The 22,005-nt window shown below is 36.3% G+C and overlaps 1 protein-coding gene across 4 annotated transcripts in view; it reads right to left on the minus strand.

The window, feature by feature from the left end:
- The window catches only part of DMD (dystrophin), a 2,430,848-nt gene that overhangs the window by 1,603,731 nt on the left and 805,112 nt on the right, over window positions 1-22,005 (minus strand). For all 4 annotated transcript variants that reach the window (XM_045298663.1, XM_045298661.1, XM_045298660.1 and 1 more), the window contains one exon: window positions 9,161-9,248. In XM_045298663.1, the coding sequence (XP_045154598.1) occupies window positions 9,161-9,248 (88 nt within the window). The remainder of the gene's footprint in view (window positions 1-9,160; window positions 9,249-22,005) is intronic.

Genomic DNA, 22,005 nt, shown 5'->3' on the forward strand with positions numbered 1-22,005 from the left:
AATCCATTTGGCATCCAGTGTGACAGCATCAAATATAATTGCATTTTATTCAGAAATCACATTGATAAAAACTAGGGGTTGTAAACTAAATTCCTAGTGACTTTGATGACCAACACTAGCCTTTACTGAACTAGTATATCATGCATTAAAACAAAATTAAGAGTGGTTTTCAAAAATTTATATAAACAATCAATCAAACAAACTCCATGAAATCGAAGCAATACCGATTCATAGTGACCTTTTAGGACAGAGTAGAATTGTCCCTGTGGATTCCCAGACTAATTCTTTATGGGAGTAAAAGGCCTCATCTCTTTCCTGTGGAATGGCTGGTCGTTTCAAACTGCTGACCTTAAGGTTAGCAGAACCAACATTAATAGCTTATATAACTCATAGTGCCATTTGACTCAAAACTTATATTTCCTAGTGTTCCAAAAGCCCCTTTTCTCTTATTTTTCCTACTTCAAAATATAATAGAATTATAAGGGGAGGGGGGAAGGTCAGGCTCTTACACAAAATAGTTTTTCCTTCTAATTTCCCTGAATATCAGGGACTACTATGATCTCTTCCCTACACACACTCACACACACACACACAATACAAACACAAACAGACACAAACACTCACACAGGGACAGAAACTCCTCTTTGTGGAGCTAAGAGTTTAAGCAAGAAAAATGTGTCTGTCAATTAACAACATTTATTGAGTGTGAACTTTGTGCAGACCATTATTCCAAGTGCCAGGAGAAGAAACAGGAAGCATAAATCAAATTGCCACGGACTGAGGAAGGAATAAAGGACGAGGCTATGGATGCAACTGTGGAAAGCTACTCGTTCACTATGGAGACGCTGGAGCACTGCAAATAGTACTATTTAGATGGCCCCCTGGTGCACAGATGGGTGGCCAAATGTCCTCCTGTTATATGATTAAAGTCCTTACTGCTCCCTGAAAACTATTCACAGTGATGGGAAGAGACCATGAGAAATTGGCTTTTGGAGTGAAGCAAACAGCCTATATGCCCTCATCTATCTAACAAAGTGCATTGTCCAAACTCAAATGGCATCTTTCATATAAAAATACTGAATAAGTAATAAATCAATACATTAAACATATACTTAGTAAGTGAATTGTGTACAGAAGAGGAGCTCTTCTCTGTGTTATTAGCCAGTGGTATTTAATGAGAATCCCGAGCAGATTTACTATTAGATGGCACCTTAAATACTGTAATCTTGCACTCAGGGGATGATGGTTTTGAGATGTTCTTTCAGTCTAATATACTGATAATTATTACTTTTGTTTAAACATTTCCTTTACGTGACTGTCTTTAGGCTCTTAATTAACACACAGAAAACTGCAATTGGAAATTAAAAGTGCAGCCTGATTTAATATAGAAAACACCACCAATCCTATTAGATAATTATATAACTGCACCTTTCTGAAAATTGTGGTGAAATCGTTATAAAGAAGGACTGAGCTACGTACATAGAGTATTAAATGGAATTTTTCAATATAAATTATTTTGTAATTTCAATTTTAACAAGGGAAAACAATCTATCTGAAGGAGCTCCCCCTTTTGCTGTTATTCTTAGAGCTGGCTGAACAAAACAAACAGCACCCCTATTGCTATGGAGTCAATCCCACAGCACCATGACCCTATAAGAGGACACATGTACTGATGCAAGACACTTTTTTACAAAAATATTAAGAATAATGTCTACTGTTAATGAAATAAACACAAAGGAAGGCAAATTATTTGGTATAAACATCTGCATGGGGTTTGGCCAGAATTTCCATAAATCTTAGTCAGAAATGAAGTATTTGTCTTAAAGCAGAATCAGTCAGAATGAGAATAAAAAATCTGATTTAAATAAAAGTTTCAGAAGGCAAGACTGAAAAATTATAATGGTCTAATTAGTAAGACATTTTAGTTGCTAGAATTTTCTAATTTTATATCATTTTTTTTCTGTTTTGCCTTCAAAAAATCTTAAAGAAGGTTTAAGATTAGTTTTTTCTCTTAAAGGAAAATGTGAGAAAAAATATTGAGAAATTCAACTTTCAGGATATTCATAGCTACCAGAAAATATCTTAGATCACTAGGCATCTTTGTTACTGCTGCACTTAAAGTTCTAGTAGGCTGGCACTGTCTTGAGACTACAGCTAAGAGAATGATTTTACATATTAACAGTTAACTTCACAAAGAATATCTTTCTGGGAAGAAAAAGCCACCAAGAACAGCTTCTCTTTCCTAGGCTAATGTGGTCACATGAATTCGTATACGTTGCCAATCAATCGACGTGGCCATTGTGACTGTTATATGCAGTCCAATCACTTTTGACCAATCATGACCCTACCTGGTCTTGTGCCAGCCTCACCACCATTGCTACATTTGAGTCCATTGTTGCAGCCACTATGTCAATCCATCTCACTCACTTAGCTCTTCTTTTTCATGGACTCTTGTAATTTAGTAGGCATTTTGACAGTATTTTAGGGATTGGTCACACCCCAAAACATGTCAAAATTACATAAAACAAAGTCTCCACATTTTACTTCTCAGGCTAATTTGGGTTGACTCCTTCTGAAAAAAATGTTGTTCATTCTTTTGGAAGTCCAGGAAGATGTCATGGTCTATGCCAACATCATAATTACAAGACATCCCCTTTTCTCTGTTCTTCCTTATATATATCGCCTGCCTTTCACATGGGTGTGCCGTCTTTGATTTTCAACAATTTAAAGAGGTCTTTTGCAGCAGATTTTCCCATGCAAGGCATCTTTTGATTTCTTGACTGCTGCATACAGAGGCATTGATTGTGGGTTCAAGTAAATTGAAGTCCTTGAAAATTATGATCTCCCTTTAATCATGATTTTGCTTATTTTTAGGTGCTGTGAGGATAGTTGCCTTCTTTATAACCGGGTGTAATCCATTCTGAGAGTTGGTGTCTTTGTAGTACTTCAGGACCTCAAAAGTTTCTAATGACAAGGTTGCATCACATACATATCACAGGTTGCTTATTAGTCTTCTTCCAATGTTGACACCTTATTATTCTTCACATATTCCAACTTCGATTATTTGCTCAACATATAGAATGAATTAGTTTGGTAAAATGATACAGCCCTGATACACACCTTTCTAGATTTAAAATCATGCACTACCCCCCTTATTCAGTTCTGGTCTCTATACAGTTAGGTATGAGTGCTCACAGGTGTTCTGTAATTTCCTTTTTCTTCACATTTTCACAATTTATTATTAGCCACACAGTCAAATATCTTTGCACAGCCTATAAAATTCAGAAAACATCTTTCTGGTATTCTCAGGTTTTTGAAAAGATCCATTTGATATCAGCAATGATCGTGTGCAATCCAGTCCTCTTCCTAATCTAGCTGACATTAATTAGGCAAAAGCTTACCTTTGAATCCTCTTTCTTTGGGATGGACACAGAGAAGGATCTTTTTTAGTCAGTTGGCAGGTCACTACCTTCCAAATTTCTCAACATAAATGGATGAATTACTCAAGCACTGCATGTTTGTTGAAATGTCTCAACGGGCATGCCATGACCCACTGTACCCTTGTTTTTTTTCCCAATGCCTTAGGTGAATCTTACACTTCCTCATTATCATTGGTTCTTGAAATGGCTGAATAGTGACCTTTTTGTTTGTTCATTTTTTTAAGGGGACTCTGTGTATTCCTACCATGTTCTCTGGACACTTTCTGTGATGTCTAATGTTTTCGCCCATAGAGTTCTTCAGCAATGCAACTCAAAGCTTATGTTTCTCCTTCATTTCTTCCAGATTCCGAAATGATTAGGTGTTCTTCCCTTTAGTTTTTTTAACACCAAGTCTTTGTACATTTCACGATAATACTTTGTCTTCTTGTGCCTCACTTTCACTTTGAAATATTTTGTTCAGCTCTATCATTTCATTTATTCTTTTTTAATCTAGCTACTCTAGGTTTAAGAGTCAGGTTCACAGCCTCTGCACACACCTAATTTGATCCTTATTTTACTTCCTTTGTTTTGATGAACTTTTCTTTTCTTCATGTACAATGTCCTTGATATTGATCAACAACTCATCTGTTCCACTATCTTTGGTATTCATTGCCTCAAATCTAATATTGAAATGGTCTCTACATTCAGGTGGTAGTTCGTATTTGGGCTTTTGTAAATTTCCTTTCATTTTCGTCAGCTCCCAGTTGAACTTGTATCTGAGTAACTGATGGTCTCTTCTGGAGTTCTGACTGATATTGAACTTCCCCATCATCACTTTCCACAGTCAGTTCTATTCCTGAGTATTCCATCTGGTGAGGTCCAGGAATCTAGTCATTATTTATATGATTGAAAATAAAGTCTTTACAATGAATAAGTCTTTGCTCTTGCAAAATCTATCATTCAATCTCCAGATTTCCCACTACTGATCTTCTTATATTTTCAGCTTTTGTATTACTCAAAACAAACTCACTGTCATTGAGTCAATTCCAATTCATAGTGACCCTATAGGAGGAGGTAGAACTGCCCTTGTGGGTTTCCAAGACTAGAACTCTTTATGAGAGTAGAAATCCTTATCTTTCAGCCATCAGTAATTATCAATACATCTTGACTGTATGTTTGATCAATTTCAGATTGTGAAAGTTGCTAAAAATCTATTTATTTTCATTTTGCATTAAAGTTTGGTGCATAAATATCACTTCACATCAGCTCACTGATGTAGAGTATCTATCTTCAAGTATTCTATTATATTTTTAATAACTTCACATTTTCCTGGATTCATGGATTCTGTGTTTAAATTAGTAACGGATAGACACAGCAGTTTCTTATCCATTTTGAGCCATGCCACACCAGCAAATAAAAGTCTTGAAAAGTTCACTCCATCCATGTAATTTAGGGTGACTCTTCTTTAAGGAATCAGCTCTTCCCCAGTCATAGTTTGAATAGCTTCCACTGTGACAGACTCATATGCTGACACCATATGAAACAGTGTTCTACTGCTGTCCTTAAAGTTTTCACTGGTCAATTAAAAACAAACAAACAAAAACCGCTATATCCAGGTCCTGCTTCCCAGTCTGTCTTAGTCTAAATGTTTGGCCAAAACCTGTCCACCAGGGTGACTCTGCTAGATTTTTAAAAACTCTCAGTATCACTTCCAACATCAAAGCAACAGTCAAGGCATCACAGTAAGACAAAGTGATGAATGAACATAGCAATTTTAATGTTTATTCAACCACCAACATGAAATCCATAGATGAAGAAGATATGACACTTCAACAATATACAAAAAAGCAGGTTAACCAGTGAGTTTAAGGAAATATTATTTCCTAATAGTGTAGCCTTCTTTCTTAGTCTCTTATGATAATGGAGATCACTTACACTCTGGCAAAAAAAAAGAAACAAAAAAAACCCTGGCCCATTTATGAGAAAAATGTTCATGTATAAGGTGATGGTATCCAATTAATTTATGAAACTTCCTTTGAGGGGGAGGGGTTAAAAGAAAAAGAAGATTCTAATATATTCATATGAATTTAGTACTCTCTTCATATTCTTCATACAAAGTCCATTATTTTAAAACATACTATATGGTTAATGTCAGCTGCATTTTAACATAATATATATCATTCTTTACATCTGAGAAAGCACAGTTTCCACACAGAAACTTAATCTTCAAAATAAAAGTGTGTAAGTGATCCAGCAAAACATTAATAAGCCTCATTAGAAATAGTGTTTGGGGGACTTCAATTAATTATGAGCAAAATATTGTCACATAAAATGAGTATTATATTGGCCCCATGGGAATCTCTACTGCATTATTGACTATATTAATCTGCCCATCACCTACCTACTTTCCAGGGCTTTGTGTATTACTTTGAAAATGTTTTATAATGAATTTGATGGGATTTATATATCAGAACATCATTTCTGCGTCCTACAACTTTAACAATTTATCACCCATCCCTTTAGCCTGCCCTTCCCCTCTGTTTCCATTGCCCTTTATCAGACTTACCTTTCCCTTCACCAAACACACACCTGGCTACCCGCTACACTATCACTTCCTCATCCCGCTCCCTCGCACACCCAGGGCTTTTCCTATATTCCTATAAGAAATTGCTTTCTGCATTAATAGACTCAGTCATCTGCAGCAATGCCATGCTAAAGCTTCATTTATTAATCAGATATTTAGAAAAGACAAAACCAGATATGGAAATATTGTCAATGAGTCAAATAATAATAATTTGAAGGGATACCCTTTAGAGTCAAAACTGAGATACATTGTACATTATTAAATATTATTACATGTTTTAGAAATTCTTTCTAAAGATAAATTTTAAAGAGCGTTGACAACATTTTTCCAGATATTAAAAAGATTATAATACCTTAGGGTAAATTATCCTAAGTAGAAAATTCAGTTTTGTATATATAATATATAAATATATATGTATTTGATAATCAGCTCTATTTATGCTATTCTTCATACTTATATTAGTACAAATTTTATGCTGTGTTATAATGGTCAAATATTCACTACACACATATACACAAAAACGTAGAGACATAATAGTACATCACTGTAACAAAAACGTATGGACTAATCATAATTATTGAGAACGTCACGGCTTGTGGTAAAAATAAAGAGCAATTAGATCAAGTACTTTCTCCTTTATATGAGGTCCTAAATGAATGATACTGCTTTAGCGCCCAGTGTTCTCTCCTTACATGAAAGGGCTGGCATTTGTGTGTTTTACATGATTAACTCCATCAAATAAACGAGATCCTGGGTTTGGTCATTTAAAAACTTCGTTGAGGTAAATACTAGAAATCCTGACCTAGAGAATCCTTTATTTGTTTTGGTTCCATGAACACCAGTGAACTCTCAAACAAGCTCAAACTCATTGCCATCAAGTCGATTCAAACTCATAGAAACCCTATAAATAGAATAGAACTGGCCCTGCGGATTTCCAAGACTGTAATTCTTTATAGGAGTAGAGAGCCTCATTTTTCTCCTGCAGAGAGGCTGGTGGTTTTGAACGGCTAAATTTTCAGTTAGTGATCTCTAGCTCTTGCTTTATGCTAGAAGAGTTATAGTACATTAGAATTAAGGGTCCTCTAAAACAAATCTGAAGAGGAACTCCTGTCATTTATTTTCTACCTGGCTTAACTAATAGTTTACATAAATAATCACACTAAAGCAAATAACATGCAATTTGTACAGTGAACAACACAATAATGTGCCAAAAGAGATGTTAAATGTTTGCCGTTTTAAAATTATGTAAACTCTTTGATTTGACAAATAATCAGAGTCATGGGCATTTAAATATGCACCCAAGTTAGAAACCAAACTTGAGCCTGATTGAGTTCCAATTAGACTGTGTTTTCATTGGCAGAGTCAATAGAAAACCACCCAATCAGGATATTCTCAAACCAGAGTCCCACATTCTGTGATTTCTATTCAAATTAGAATTTTTCTTCAGAGGTATTAATTATTTTCACAAAAGTGACCGAGGTCATCATGTCACCAGTTTTGTATTTCTAAAAAAGTATAAATTATCAGTCAGTTAATAGGTATTGAGGAACTGATTTTTCTACATGCTTCAAAATGCTGCAGATATAAGGGCAATCATTTATAAAAATGAATAGCATCTTGTATTTAGTTTTAGTTACCAAAAAATGGAAATCATTTATTTCATTTCTGTGTTTATATACTTTTAAGATATTCAACTGTGTGCCCCTATCAAATGATCTGAGGTGAAGTATGCGTACTATTGAGTTTAAAAATGGGCCAATTAAAATATAGATTTCAAAATTAAGGCATGACACATGTATTTCCTGGAAGGGCGGGATTATATAATAGCTACAAGAACACTTTTAAGATCATATAATTTTATTTAATATGAATATGCCGTTATTACAACAATCAGCTAAAACTACTGAGCAACAAGTAATGGAACAAGACTATTAATATTTTGCATTATCTATATCACGCATTAACTTGCTAACTCAAATCTCAGCTGTCATATTTGCTTGTTTTTTCTTTTTCCTTTTTAAACCAAATATAGTCATGGGGCTCATTAGAAGAAGAAAATGAATTGATTTCCTAGGAAGATCATTGAACTTTTTAATGTCAACATGGCAATTAAGACAAAACATAATTCAGGCACGTATTTTATGTCCCAGAAAGCTGGCAGGTTCTGGAAAAAAGCTGACATACACAATAAAAACATGTGCAGCATTTATTTGTGAGTTTTTTTAAATGTATCCAATGCAAATAAGAAGTAAGTACTGTACAAAAATGCATCACTCCTGATTTTCAGAAAATTACTCATAAGTGACCTTTTATATAGGTGTAAATATTACAATTTAAATAAAAATTTGCTCACGTTTGATATCGAAAACCTATTTCATCTAAAAAAAATCTTGGAGCAGTAGTATAAGTAAAAACTACTTCTATTTTTTATTACTAAAGTCTAATTTTAGATTACTTTTATGTTTTTACTCCCACTCAAGTCCAACGATTCAAAACCACAGCCACTCTGCAGGATGAAAATGAGAGTATGTACTCCTCTCAAGCTTTTTAAAGTCTGGGAAACTCAAAGGGGCATGGCAGCACTATCCTATAGGGTCACTATGAGTTGGACTTGACACAATACATTTAAAGATATTAGCTCCTTACTATGAAACATGCTTGAAATGTGTTTAAAGGGGAAAAAGCAGTGTAGAAAACATGAAAAATACAACTTGGAAACAAATATGCTGATGAGGTATTCCACATAATTTAGTATCATTGGAAGAATGCATTGTAAACATTTAAACTCAAATTATGATCACTTTTATATATATGGTTGATTATAATTTAAAACTTTTTATGCAAGCCTTTATTTTTTGGCCCTGAAATTATTTGACTAAAGTTTGCTGGATTGTACAGCAGCGTTGGAACTGATTTTCTTGGCAACAGAAGGATAAAATATTCTCCCGTGTTCCATTTTTGCCTACTAGTCTCCACGTAAAATTTCCTTTAACAATTCACTTAGCATTAAGAAAGACTAATAAAAGGCTCACAAACCCGCTTTAATTTAAATTTGCATTCACGAAGTGCTTGTCTGATATAATTCAGCTGATAAATATGAACCTATGCGTTTGTCAAATCCCTAAGAAGATTATCTAAATCAACTCCGTGTAATTACCATTCACCAGCTGTTCCACCAGGGCCTGCGCTGATCTGCTGGCATCTTGCAGTTTTCTGAACTTCTCGGCTTTTTCTCGCTCTATGACCTGCCGCATGATAGCAAAGGTGAGTATTTCAACACAGGGATTGTAAAGTGACACAGTAATTATAACTTCTACTTGCCCTTTCAAGCCTTAAGATATTTCACTCTGTTTATCATGTGAATCTAAAGACTTTGTCAACTTTCTTGGCACCGAAAGCATCAAAATGGCAATGAAAACAAGCCATGTACATCCGGAATTGCTACTCTATTTTAATAACAAGATTTCAAATCTTAACCTTCTTTTTTACTTAAGAGCTTCTGCTGCTTTATCATGGAAGACTTTTAAAAAATCTGTAAAAAGGTAAATAATAACAGTGAAAGGATACATTTTTGAGGTAAAACAGGAGGTTATCTTTTAAATATACAAACTGAAATTAATGCTAATAATGCAAACATATATTCAACATTACAAATCAAATTGAGGCTCCAGTAAATATATGCAATGGGTGGAAACATACACTAGCATGGATAATTAAACAGAAAACATATTTAAATGCAAGACTGCAGGCTGATTTTTCTTTAGAAAATTGTCAAAGTACTTCCATTTCTGAGGAAAAATAGCTCCTGTTTCAAGAAGCTTTCCAAATTCCTTTGTTCTTATCTGCTAACTAGTTAACTCTTGAACAACAACTCAAAAATATTTGAATTCAGAATGATATAATTGGACAGAGTTGAGCTTAGGGCTTGATATCTCTGCAGAATTATATATTTTGTACCATAACATGGTTAGCACTCTATTACTTAGTCATTAAAAAGGTGGCTATAAATGTGTGCCCTACAACATATAAATATATATGTTCTACAAGAACCCTTGGAGTCCTGGTAGCAAAGTGGTTACGCCTTGGGCGGCGATCTACAAGGTCATCAGTTTGAAACCAGAAGCCACTCCCCAGGAGAAAAATGGGGTCTTCTATTCCCATACACAATTATAGTCTCAGAAAATCACAAGGACAATTCCACCCTATCCTCTACGGTCACTATGAGTTGACAATGACTCAATGGTAGTGAATGAGAGTGTAAGGAGACCCTGGCAGGGATGTGAGCTACACAATGAACTGCTCACCACACAGCCAGTGATATAAAACCAATCACTCTGCAGGTTTCAGATGAGGGTATTTACTCCTGTCAAGTTTTTTAAAGCCTGGGAAACCCAAAGGAGCATTTCTGCACTGTCCTATAAGGTTACTATGAGTTGGATTTGACTCATTGGCACTGAATTTGGGATTTAAGTCACAAAATGGCAAATTATAATGCAATTAATACATAGAGCAAGATTTTTGTGATTCAAGGTTTCAATTTGTTTCAAGAGGCTGGTTTACTTCAGAAGATCTTTTCAAAACAATGCAAGGTATAATACTAGAGTACTAATAAAAGCTACACTCACATGTTGCTGTTTCCCACGGAAAATTGTGCAATGGTGAAAAATGTACTCTGAAAAATAGCACAGCCACTAGCTACATATAAGTATTGAGCAACTGAAACATGGTCAATATGACCAAGTGTGGTAATTACATAATATATTGTGAAATTGAGACTTAAGGGTAAAGGGGTGGAGTTTAGCCTATCAATCAGGCAACTTGATGACCTCATTTGGAGTCACCAAGGAGATAAATAGCTCATTGGAGGCGGGACACACAATCACTCCCTGCGAGACATTCCTGTTGAGAAGACACATGGAGCTACACTACAACCCTGGAGCAGAAGGAGGCATGTGGTGACAACTGCCAGCGCTGAGATGCTTCCACTGCCACTAGATCCACAAGACTTTCCACCTCAGCATCACTGCATGTGCTGCGTGAGTCTGAAGAGGAATTTATAGATTGGTATCGGACATATGGGGTAAAATTGGTCCTGTGGACTTGGTCTGGACTGGGCTGAGATGTTTTCTCAATATTCAATTGTTTTTGTATATAAAGCCCTTTCTTATACACATACCACTGCCTCAGGATTTGTTTCTCTAGTTTACCCGTACTAACACAGTTTGTATTCTGCCCCACTGCTTATTAACTGTGTGACTTGGAGAATGACTCAACTTTTCTGAGCCTCAATATTGTGTATGTGCACTAATGAAAGTGATAACTACCCTCCAGAATATCTGAGGGAATTAAGGAGGCTCTTCCTATAATGTATTACCTAACTGTAGACAGCTGTTTACAGGAAAATGAGAAACAACGATTAAAGCTGGAACAAATGGCATGACATAAACTAAGATGTTACATAAAAACTTGAACATGTAATCACTCAAATTAAAGATGATAACATTAAGCTTAACTGCAAATTATAGGAAAAATTACTGAAACACACTATATATATATACATCAGAACTCCTTGCTCACATAAATAGGTGAGATTTGTCCAAATAACCACAGACAAAAATTGTGTAAACTTGAATATGTTATATATATAATATGTACACACACACACACACACACACACACACACACACACACAAGCTCATCCTTCTTTTACTAGGATATGGCAAATCCTCCTGAAAGGAAATATATAAACTTCAGGTTTAAAATAAGTTCCTCTAGTAGTGGTACCCAATCAAGTTTCTCTTCTTTCTCCATCTCAGCAAAACATAAGAAAACAACACAAAGATCACAAACCAAAATTAAAATCTCAAGAGATATATGGTAAAGAAAAAGGGAGAGCACATTTCTGACTTTCAATGTAAATGGAGTGATGCCAAGGGAATTCTGGTGGTGCAGTGGATTACATATTGGACTGGTAACTGCAAGGCTAGTAGTTCAAATTTACCAGCTGCTACACAAAAAACTGTTGAGGCTGTCTGCTCCCATCAAGATTTATAGCCTTGGAAACTCTCTATAGGTTCACTATGAGTCTTCTAAGTTCTGAAGATTAATGATGACACTTTGAAAACTAAAGTGCTTGTGAAAGTTGGACATTGAATAATGAAGACTGAAAAGAAAATCAGTGCATTTAAATTATGGTGCTGAATAACCATAGTGAATGATGGGGGGAGTGCGGAGTGGAGATCCAAAGCCCATTAGTAGGCCACTGGAGATCCCCTTGCAGAGGGGTCTCGGGGAGGAGATGAGCCAGTCAGGGTGCGATGTAACAATGATGAGAAATACAACTTTCCTCTAGTTCCTAAATGTTTCCTCCCCGCTCCCACTACCATGACTCGAATTCGATCTTGCGAGTCTGGCTAGACCAGAGGAGGTACACTGGTACAGATAGGAACTGAAAATACAGGGAATCCAGGATGGATGAGCCCTATAGGACCAGTGGTGTGAGTGGAAAAACAGGGAGGGTAAAGGGAGAAGGGGTAGGAAAGAGGGAACCGATTACATGGAACTGTGTGTGACCTCCTCCCTGGGGGACAGACAACCGAAAAGTGGTTGAAGGGAGACGTCGAACAGGGCAAGAAATGACAAAATACACATTTATAGACTATCAAGGGTTCATGTGGGAGGGGGGAGCGGGGAGGGAGGGGAAAAATGAGGACCTAATGTCGGGGGTTTTAATGGTGAGAAAATGTTTTGAGAAACGATGTACAAATGCGCTTTACACAATTGATGTGTGTATGGATTGGGATAACAGTTGTATGAGCCCCTAATAAAATGTTAAAAAAAAAAAAGACGGCAACAAATGTACATATGTGCTTGACACAATGGATGGATGTATGGACTGTGACAAGAATTGTACGAGCCCCCAATAAAATAATTTAAAAAAACAAAAAAAAAATTATGGTGCTGGGGAAGAATACTGAAAGTACCATGAATTACTAAAAGACAAATAAATCTATCTTGGAAGAAATACAATCAAAGTGCTCCTTAAAAGCACACTATGTTTTAATAACCTGGCATTCTGTGGTGCTCACCTTCATGACACAATTGTTGAAGAAAAAATGGGTGCTTAAGCACATGTGGTCAAGAAAGCTGATGGTGCCTAGCTATTAAAATATATAGCGTCTGGGCTCTTAGAGCCTTGAAGGTAAACAAGCGACCATCTACCTGAGCTGCAACAAAGCCTACATGGAAGAAGCACAGCAGCTTGCGTGATCATGAGTTGTCCACAGGATCAGGTATCAGCCATCAGAAAACCCCAAACAAACAATCATATTGATGTGAACAAGGAGTTGGGAAGTAGAGACCCAAAGTCCGTCTGTAGACAATTGGACATCCCCTCACAGAAGGGCCACAAAGAAGGGAGGAACCAGTGAGGGTACAGTATAACACCGAGGAAACATAAAACATCCTTCTAGTTCTTTAATGCTCCTCTCCCCTACTTTCATCACCTCAGTTGTACCTTACAAATCTGGCTAGGCCAGAAATTGTACTGGTACAGATAAGAGCTTTCAACACAGGGAATCCAGGAAATATAAACATTTCAGGAACAATAATGGGGGTAGCAATACCAGAAGGGTAGGAGGAAGTTGAGGGGAGAAAGGGGGAACCCATTGGAATAATCAATGTATAGCCGCCCCCCCCAGGGCTACAAACAACAGAAACATGGTGAAGGAAGGCAATGGATAGTGTAAGATATGAAAATAATAATAATAATAATTTATAATTTATCAAGGGTTAATGAACGTGGGAGCATGGGGAGGGAGGAAAAACATGAGGAACTGGTTCCAAGGGCTCAAATAGAAAGAAACTGTTTTGAAAAGGATGATGACAACATATGTACAAATGTAATTGACACAATGGATGTATGGATTGTCTTAAGAGTTGTAAGAGCCCTCAATAGAATAATTTTTTTTTAGAAGCCAGAATATTGAGACTTTCAGGAACTTTGGGCATGTTAACAGGAGAGACTAGTTTCTGGAAAAGAACATCAAGCCTGGTAAAGTAAGGCAGAGCCAAAGAGAAAGCCCATCTAGGAGACAGATTGATAAAGTGGTAGCAACAATGGCTCCACCATAGCCATTGTGAGGATGGTACAAGACCGGGCAATGCTTTTATCTGTTGTGCACAGAGTTGGTATGAATCAGCACTGATTCAAGGACACCTAACAACAATGAGTTAGAATCAGCTGAATGACAATGGGTTAGTATTTTTTTTTTTTGGTGTGGCAGGCAGATTGAAAATTGAAATTCAAAGGCATACCATACCATATCCCCCACTCCTACCCTCACATAAAAAAAGTCACATTTGTGTGTGGAAAATGAACTATTTGTCTCATATGCAATCACTTACCCAATTCCATCAAACTCTCATCACTGTTAACATTGTTCTCTTTGATTCTATAATCAATGGTCAATGTTCAGATTTCCACTTATTTTATTATTTTCATTTCACCTAGAGAATCCCTCTTTTGTGGGACTACAAAGCAAATAAACACTTCCTACTATTTCAAGGGTCCCTTTAAGGCTCCCCTTCATCTATCTGCTTTCTGAATTTGGAGTGTTCTAAAGTTCCATCGTATTCTTATATTTGCTAAACTCTTAGCCCACTGGAAACTTTATTTTCACATGCCACCTTCAATCCATATGACACTCCTGTTGGATCTATTTCCTATGCTATGTGAGGAAACAACGCTTATTACCATGACCACCACTACCATGGTAGTTTAAATACTCCAACATTTATAAGGGAAATTTAATTTTCAAAAGATTCAATTAAAATGGTTTCTTTACTTCTACCTATTTCCTAATCATATGTTCATGATACAGCCCCTTGTAAAGAGATTGGCCAGGGGTGGGGCTGTCACCCCTAATACTCTAACAGCTTCCCTTCTCCCTCTGAGTAAAAGCTCAAGTGTTCACCAGAGCCCAATCTAATCTTAAGATCCCTAACCTCTGTGAACTCAGCTCCTAATATCAAAGCTCTTGCTTATGCTGCTCCAGCCACATCTGTCTCTTTGTTGTTCCCTCGAAAAGCAGACACATTCTGCCTCAGGGCAGCCCACTGACTCTCCCCCCTCCCTGAAAGATAAGTCCTTTGTAATATATGTTTGTCTGTCTACATTTACTTAAAAGTCACTTTCTCAAGGAGGTTTTCTTTTATGAATAAAGCTCTCTCTCTCTCTCTCTCTCTCTCTCTCTCTTTCTCTCTCCACACACACGTGCATGTGCACACTTCATTCATAAATCTTCTTTTTACAATATCACAGTGTCTCTCTATCCTTACATAAACTGTCATCTGAAGATGTAAAGACAGCACACACACTAGGACTTGTATATATGATAAGGGCTTCGAACATTCATGGAAAAATTGAATGAAAAATTAAAGGCATTTTCATGAAAAACAAAACAATTGAGGTCCCTTGTATCTTGGTGAGCGCAAGGGATAACTGCTGCCAGCTCAGTGAAGCAGGGATGTATTAAAGGAGAGTCTCCTCTAAACTGGAAATTACATCGGAAGTTGGACAAATCACCATCCCCACCACTGAAAGTCCTGAAAAAGAGAACAGAAAATGTACCCAAGTTTCAAACAAAAAGTGCATTGTACAATCCATAGGTCTAGACTTCACAGAATTTCACTTTGCTTGGGGAAGAAAAATAAACAATAAGAGGCACATATAAAGGAGGATTCTAGAGCAGTACAAAAGAAATACAAATGAAAATATTAGAAGAAGCACAATCATCGAAAGAAGTTCTATTTAGCAAGTGTCTGTAACATTCCATAGACACCAGAAAAAAGGAAACAAAAGCCATAAGGCTAAAGTAGGTTGAAGTCAATATAATATTTTTTTCAATGTTGAGAATATAGCATGATACTTATAGAGATATTGATCTGATAAGGAAGAAGCTAAAAATACATTCTGAAATTTCAGATTTTTATTGGAGACTACAAAGTGTAGACTAATGCAGCACTTAAGAAGAAATGTAAGTGGACAAGTAGTTTCTTGGGTATGGAAGTGAACAAGATTCTATCTCAAGAAATAGATAAACAAGTAGTCCAACTAGCATGGTAGACATCATGTTCATCATATTTTAAAGTGTCCTCATTAAGTTGTTCCTACTTTTGCAAATAGTTATGTTTTTGTTATTCTTTTAGAATAAGTATACCAACTTACCTCAGATATATGGGTCCTATTTTTGTCTCAAATATTTTCCAAAATTTCTGTATCTTTAATATATCTCTCAATCCCACTCCACCTCTCCCTCTTCATTGAATGGTTCTTTTTAAAGCATTTACATTATCTATCTATGTAGCTACCTCTTTATATTTCTAATCTGAAAACTTGATTTAGGTTTAAAGGCATCATGAGCGAAACCCTTAATCATGATCCCCATCTTTTCCTATGCATTTCATTTTCAATGTTAGTCCACATATCTCTAGTCAGATTTCAACTTCATTCATACACAGAAATTATTTTGTTAAATTTAACACTATCTTTATTAACAGTACATAGTTTCTGTTATCGCTTCCTTGAAATCAGTTTATTTGTGAAAAAAACTCAGTCTTTGACTTATTTTACTTCTTAATACTTACTTCTTCAGTTTCTCCCTGCCTTTCTGTTTATCATTTGTATGTGCATGCGTGTCTATAGACACGCATACACACATATATATTTTTTAAATGTTAAAAGTATATTTCATAGAGCCAAGAAATGTAAAATTATTTCTCACACATTTTAAAATTAAATACTTCACCCAGTGCTTAATGTATTTAAAAGCTTAGTAAGTCATTGTCTATACATACTTATAGGTACACAAAACTGTTGTTGAAGTAATTCAGACTCATAGAAACCCTATAAAACAGAGTAGAATTGCTCCATAGGATTTCTGAGCCTGTAAAATATTAAAGCAGGAAGCCTCATATTTTTCTTGAGGTACAACTGGTGGCTTTGAACTATCAACTTTTCAGTTAGCAGCCAGATGGTTAACTGACTGCACCACCAGAATATCATATAAATGTATATATATGTTATAAAAAGTACCAATGAAAATTCCATAATAAGCACATTCTTAGTTTAAAAATAGTGGATATGAACAGTCAAAAATATTGCTAATTTCTAAAATACAAAATGCATTATTTCAAGTGTCTAAACAAAAGACAACAGTGTCATAAGATATAAACATTGAAAAGAAACAAGATGAAAAATATATCTTTAAGCTAAATATGCAAACACAGGAGTTTTAATTTGATGAAAAACACTTGATGACCTCCCCCACCTCTATCTTTTTTGGCATGCCTTAAAAATGCCACCTTTTGTGACATCTTCTCTAATTAATGTGAAAGTATGTTTGAAAGTCCCTAGGGTTCTACCTTGATTTTAGAAGATATTAATTTTCTATTCAACTAACATTCGATCATAAAATTTTATCTTATCACTTAAAACAAAACAAAAACCCAGTAATTTATTAACTCAAATCTTTATCTACAAACTTCATGCTGGCCATAGAGTATTTTTTTAAAGTATCTGCAGATCTGATAAAAATAATTTATTCATATGATCAAACATTTGTAAGGTTATGATTGGGTCTCTCTATTGTACATTCTGCTGATTTATAGACATCAGGGTATCAAAACAAAAATTAAACCAAAATAAAATGAAATTGCAGTCCTTGATACTTAGTAACCTGGCATCTCAAATAGCAGCCTAATGTATAACCTTTTGGGCTGAAGACCAGGGTGGAAAAGGAATCAGGAATCTAAATATGGTCAACTTTATTTTCAGTCATATACAGAAAGTTATTTCATTAAAGTCACCTCTTTCCTTGTTGACCGATATCACTAAGTACTAATAGCTGCAATTACGTCCTTTAAATATTGAATATATCAATGGCACATAGGTAAAAAGCCACTAAGAAAACAGCTGGAGATCAACACAGGTTCATATACTTTTGCAATTCCGGATATAGTATATAATGGTGACTCATCAGGTCTCCCTAAGAGAATAATAAGCCCACTGCCATACACTGGATTCTGACTCCTAGTGATGCTACAGGACAGAACAGAACTGACCCACAGGGTTTTCAAAGTTGCAATTCTTTACAGAAGCTGACTGTCACATTCTTTCTCCTGCCAGAGCAAACGGTGGGTTACCACCACTGACCTGTTGATTCTCAAACTTGCTAGCCACTGCATCAATAAGGCAACTAAGAGGGTAGAACTGCCCCTTTGGGTTTCTGAGACTGTAACTCTTAACCGTAGAAAGGGCTGATCTTTCCCTCAAGGAGTGGCTGGTGGTTTCAGACTGTTAACTTTGAGATTAACAGCTGTGGTAGTTACATAATCTGCTGTCAATTTGGGACTTGAGAGAATTAAGAGTGAAGGGGCAGAGTATAGTCTGTCAATTGGAGCCTAGCCAATGAGGCCTTTGTGTGGGCATGGCCTTCTCCTGAGAATTTTGGGAACTCTGGGTTTTCCTCCTTGGAGGCAGGAGAGAACCTCACTCACTACTCACTCCCTGGAAGACAAGAACTGCGCTAGTGCCCTGAGTTGGAGAAGCCACGTAGAGACCCCGCCAGCGCTGAGATGTTTACACCACCACTGGATCCAGAAGACTTCCAACCCACTGGCCTCGGATATTCCTGCATTCGGTGTCATTGCATGGCTTCATGAGTCTGAAGAGAACTTTATAGATTGGTATTGGACATATTGGCTAATATCGGACTTATGAACTTGATCTGGACTAAGCTGGGATGTTTTCTCAACGTTCAATTTCTCTTGTATATAAATCTCCTCCTGACTCACATATGAGTCTCCATGAATTTGTTTCTCTAGTCCAGCCAGACTAACACAGCAGCCTAATGTGTAACCACTATGCCACCATGGATCTTTAGCTAGGATATATTACAGGATTTTTTATTGCGTTATGCGATGGAGGGAATTCATACAAGGAGGACTTTTCTTTCAATGTGATGCTACCAGGGAGTGAGCATAATTCTTTATTAGGATTTTAGAATTCTTTCCAGAAATCAGGAAGAAGCATGCCTATGATTAGTAAACCAACACATCTGTCATGTTTGATGATTTTGGTTGGCTTTTGTCTGTGTTCAGACACAATTATGACATTGCCTTGTTTTTGCCTTGATCTATGAGGATCACTGAGTGGCCTTCTCTGAAGTTGGCATTTTGAGAAAGTACTCATACTCAACAGAACACCAGGGTAAATGTGGCACCAGGTATATACTCAAGAAGTCCAAGATTTGACTCAAATGTCAAGCCCGCTCCCAGCTACTAGCATCTGATTTTTTTTCACTTTTCACAGTGATGACAGCATAATAGTCATGTTTTAAAAGGTTAATTTAGCAGATGTGATGGCAAAAAATTCTGAAAGAGTACATTAGAGACGGGAGAGAATACATAAGGTACTGTCACCTTAAATTAAAGTTAGCCATGACATTATCTTTAACAAGCATTTGTGGTGATGGTAATAGAGAGAATTGGACATTTTCAAGAGCTGTTATTGGAGCAGGATTAGTCATATGCTTATTTGTCAAAGTGTAGTTTTGTAATGATAAAGAAAATCCACCAGCTACTTCAAGTGACAAAGTTAAAGTCAAAGCTACCTGTTCATGTTACGATTCACAGCCACAGTAACCATATGTAGAGTCACTATGAGTTGAATTCAACTCAGTGGCTGTGTTATGGATTTATCTACTAAAAAGTACATATATCTAGAAAGCATCTCTAAGGACATAAGAACACTTTTAGGCTTAAGTCAAATATTCAGTTAAAGATGGATACTTGATTTTTATTTTTAGCCAATGCACTCATGCAGAGCTACCCCATATCTGTTAGTGGTGATGATGCTGAAAACATTTCAGCAGAACTTCCAAACTCAAATTGAATAGGAAGAAAGGCCTGGAAATCTACTTCTGATAATCAGACAGGGAAACCCCTATAAATCACAATGATCAGATCCACAATCAAAGATAGAGATGTCCAGTAAAGGACAGCATTTATTTCTTTTATTAATGGGGTCACCATGAGTCATTGGCTATCTGAAAACAATAGCAATAACAAATCAGGCACTTTTTTCTGGATTTTAGGGATGAGATATGAGCTGAGGATAAATATTTGTGGTCCATTAGGAAATAAATGAGATTTGAATGGGAAGGAAGCAGGATTTATCAAGAGAAGAAAAACAACCTGAGTTATGTATCATAAATGATAAATTATATGAAACAAGTTTTCAAAAAGTGAAAAGGTAAGTAGTTGCTGTTATTAGTTGTTATCCAGTTGATTCTGATGCATGTGTACAGAGGTGAAATGCTCCAAAGGGTTTTCAAAGACTGTTTTTTGTTTCTTTTTAGGGAGATTGCTAGGCCTGTCTTCCCAGGTATTCCTAAGTGGGTTCAAACTGCCAATCTGTGCTGATCATTAAGTGGCCAATTGTTTCCAACATACAGTGATATTCCATAAACATAGGAAGCAAAGAATTTCATAAAGGATAAAGAGGTTAGTAGAAATAGCGTCTATAGAAAGACTGATTAAGTTAAAGCATGGATATACTCATTTCTGTTTTAAAAAGAGATGAAAGCTTTTCAAAGTTGGGAAAATCCAGAAAATATATAGGCTGAAGATCTGGAAGAGATGATACATATATAAAGACTCATCAGTGAGGAAGTTTCAAAAAGTTAATGGGGAATGCCCATGGATTTTTCATTCCATTTTTCCAGGACCCTTTAAAAGCTCTACTGTACATCTAGAAAGCAGGTCAGGAAATATTTTAGGACACAGGTAGTGAGTGATGAGATGGAGAACCTACAGTGATTAGTCTTAACTAGCCAAAGCTCTACCACTTCCAAAAAGGTTAATGGAAATAGAGATTCTGGATAAAGGGCACTTAAGAGAAACTACTTCTACGAAGGTAAGTATCAAAGTTTCTGGTGTAAAAGGCTGCAAAATCTTTAAACTCAAACTCCTTGCTTTTGAGTACATTCGAACAAACAAAACCCTATAGAAGAGAACAGAAACCCTATAGGAGAATCTATAAAGAGAAATCTTATAGATTTCTTCTATAAGAATGCATCTATAGAAGAGCACTCTAAGAATTCTCTGTGTAATCTTAATCATTATGTAAACAACCTGTACACCTTTCTCCTATGGAGTGGCTGGTAGTTATAAATCACCGATTATTTTTTTGGCTTTCAGGCAAACCATAACCACTGTTTCAAAGGACGCTTTTGCCAAACCTTTAGAATATTCATCCAAGGGTGAAATAATTATTGAGACACATCAGGGAAAACATTACTTGGGAGGCATGAAAAACTTATGGAGTGCCGACGACCATCAAAGTGTGTCCTTTCTGGAGTGGTATGTTGCCTGGCAATGACACCATCCACAGTGTGGTCATGCAAGCAGGTGTCTGAGTTGGGAAATTGAGGAAAATGGAAGCTTTTGAGAAAGCAGGATAGTTCTATAGTTGCTAAGAGTAATAAGGATGAGGACACAGTCCTCAAAGAATTTGAGAAAATAATGAATTAACGATGATTATTGCACATGTACCTCAGGGGGTTAGCTATAATTACTGAAAAATACAGCAGCATCAGTGGGGTCACTATTGTTGGTGTCACCCAGGGTGGTAACTCAGAGCGTCACTCAGTCCTAACCCATGGACTTGCTCCTGTGCCAGACAGTAGAGAATCCTTAGTAATGCTTATTAATAATTTTAAGCAATTTCAAGCATAGTATAACATAAGATAAATATAGTCAACTTCTGAAGGTCACTGTGTTATTCTGGGTAGAACAGAGAAACAAATCCACAGAAACTCATATGTATATAAGAGATAATTTTATACAAATGGTAAGTGTATATTAAGAAAGCACCCCCCCCCCCAAAAAAAGAAAGCATCCCAACCCAGTGCTGTCTAAGCCCGTAAGTCCAACATTAGC

This window comes from Echinops telfairi, unplaced genomic scaffold (genome assembly GCF_000313985.2).
Source record: "Echinops telfairi isolate 266 unplaced genomic scaffold, ASM31398v2 ScPeMD7_7436;HRSCAF=8474, whole genome shotgun sequence".
Lineage (NCBI taxonomy): Eukaryota > Metazoa > Chordata > Mammalia > Afrosoricida > Tenrecidae > Echinops > Echinops telfairi.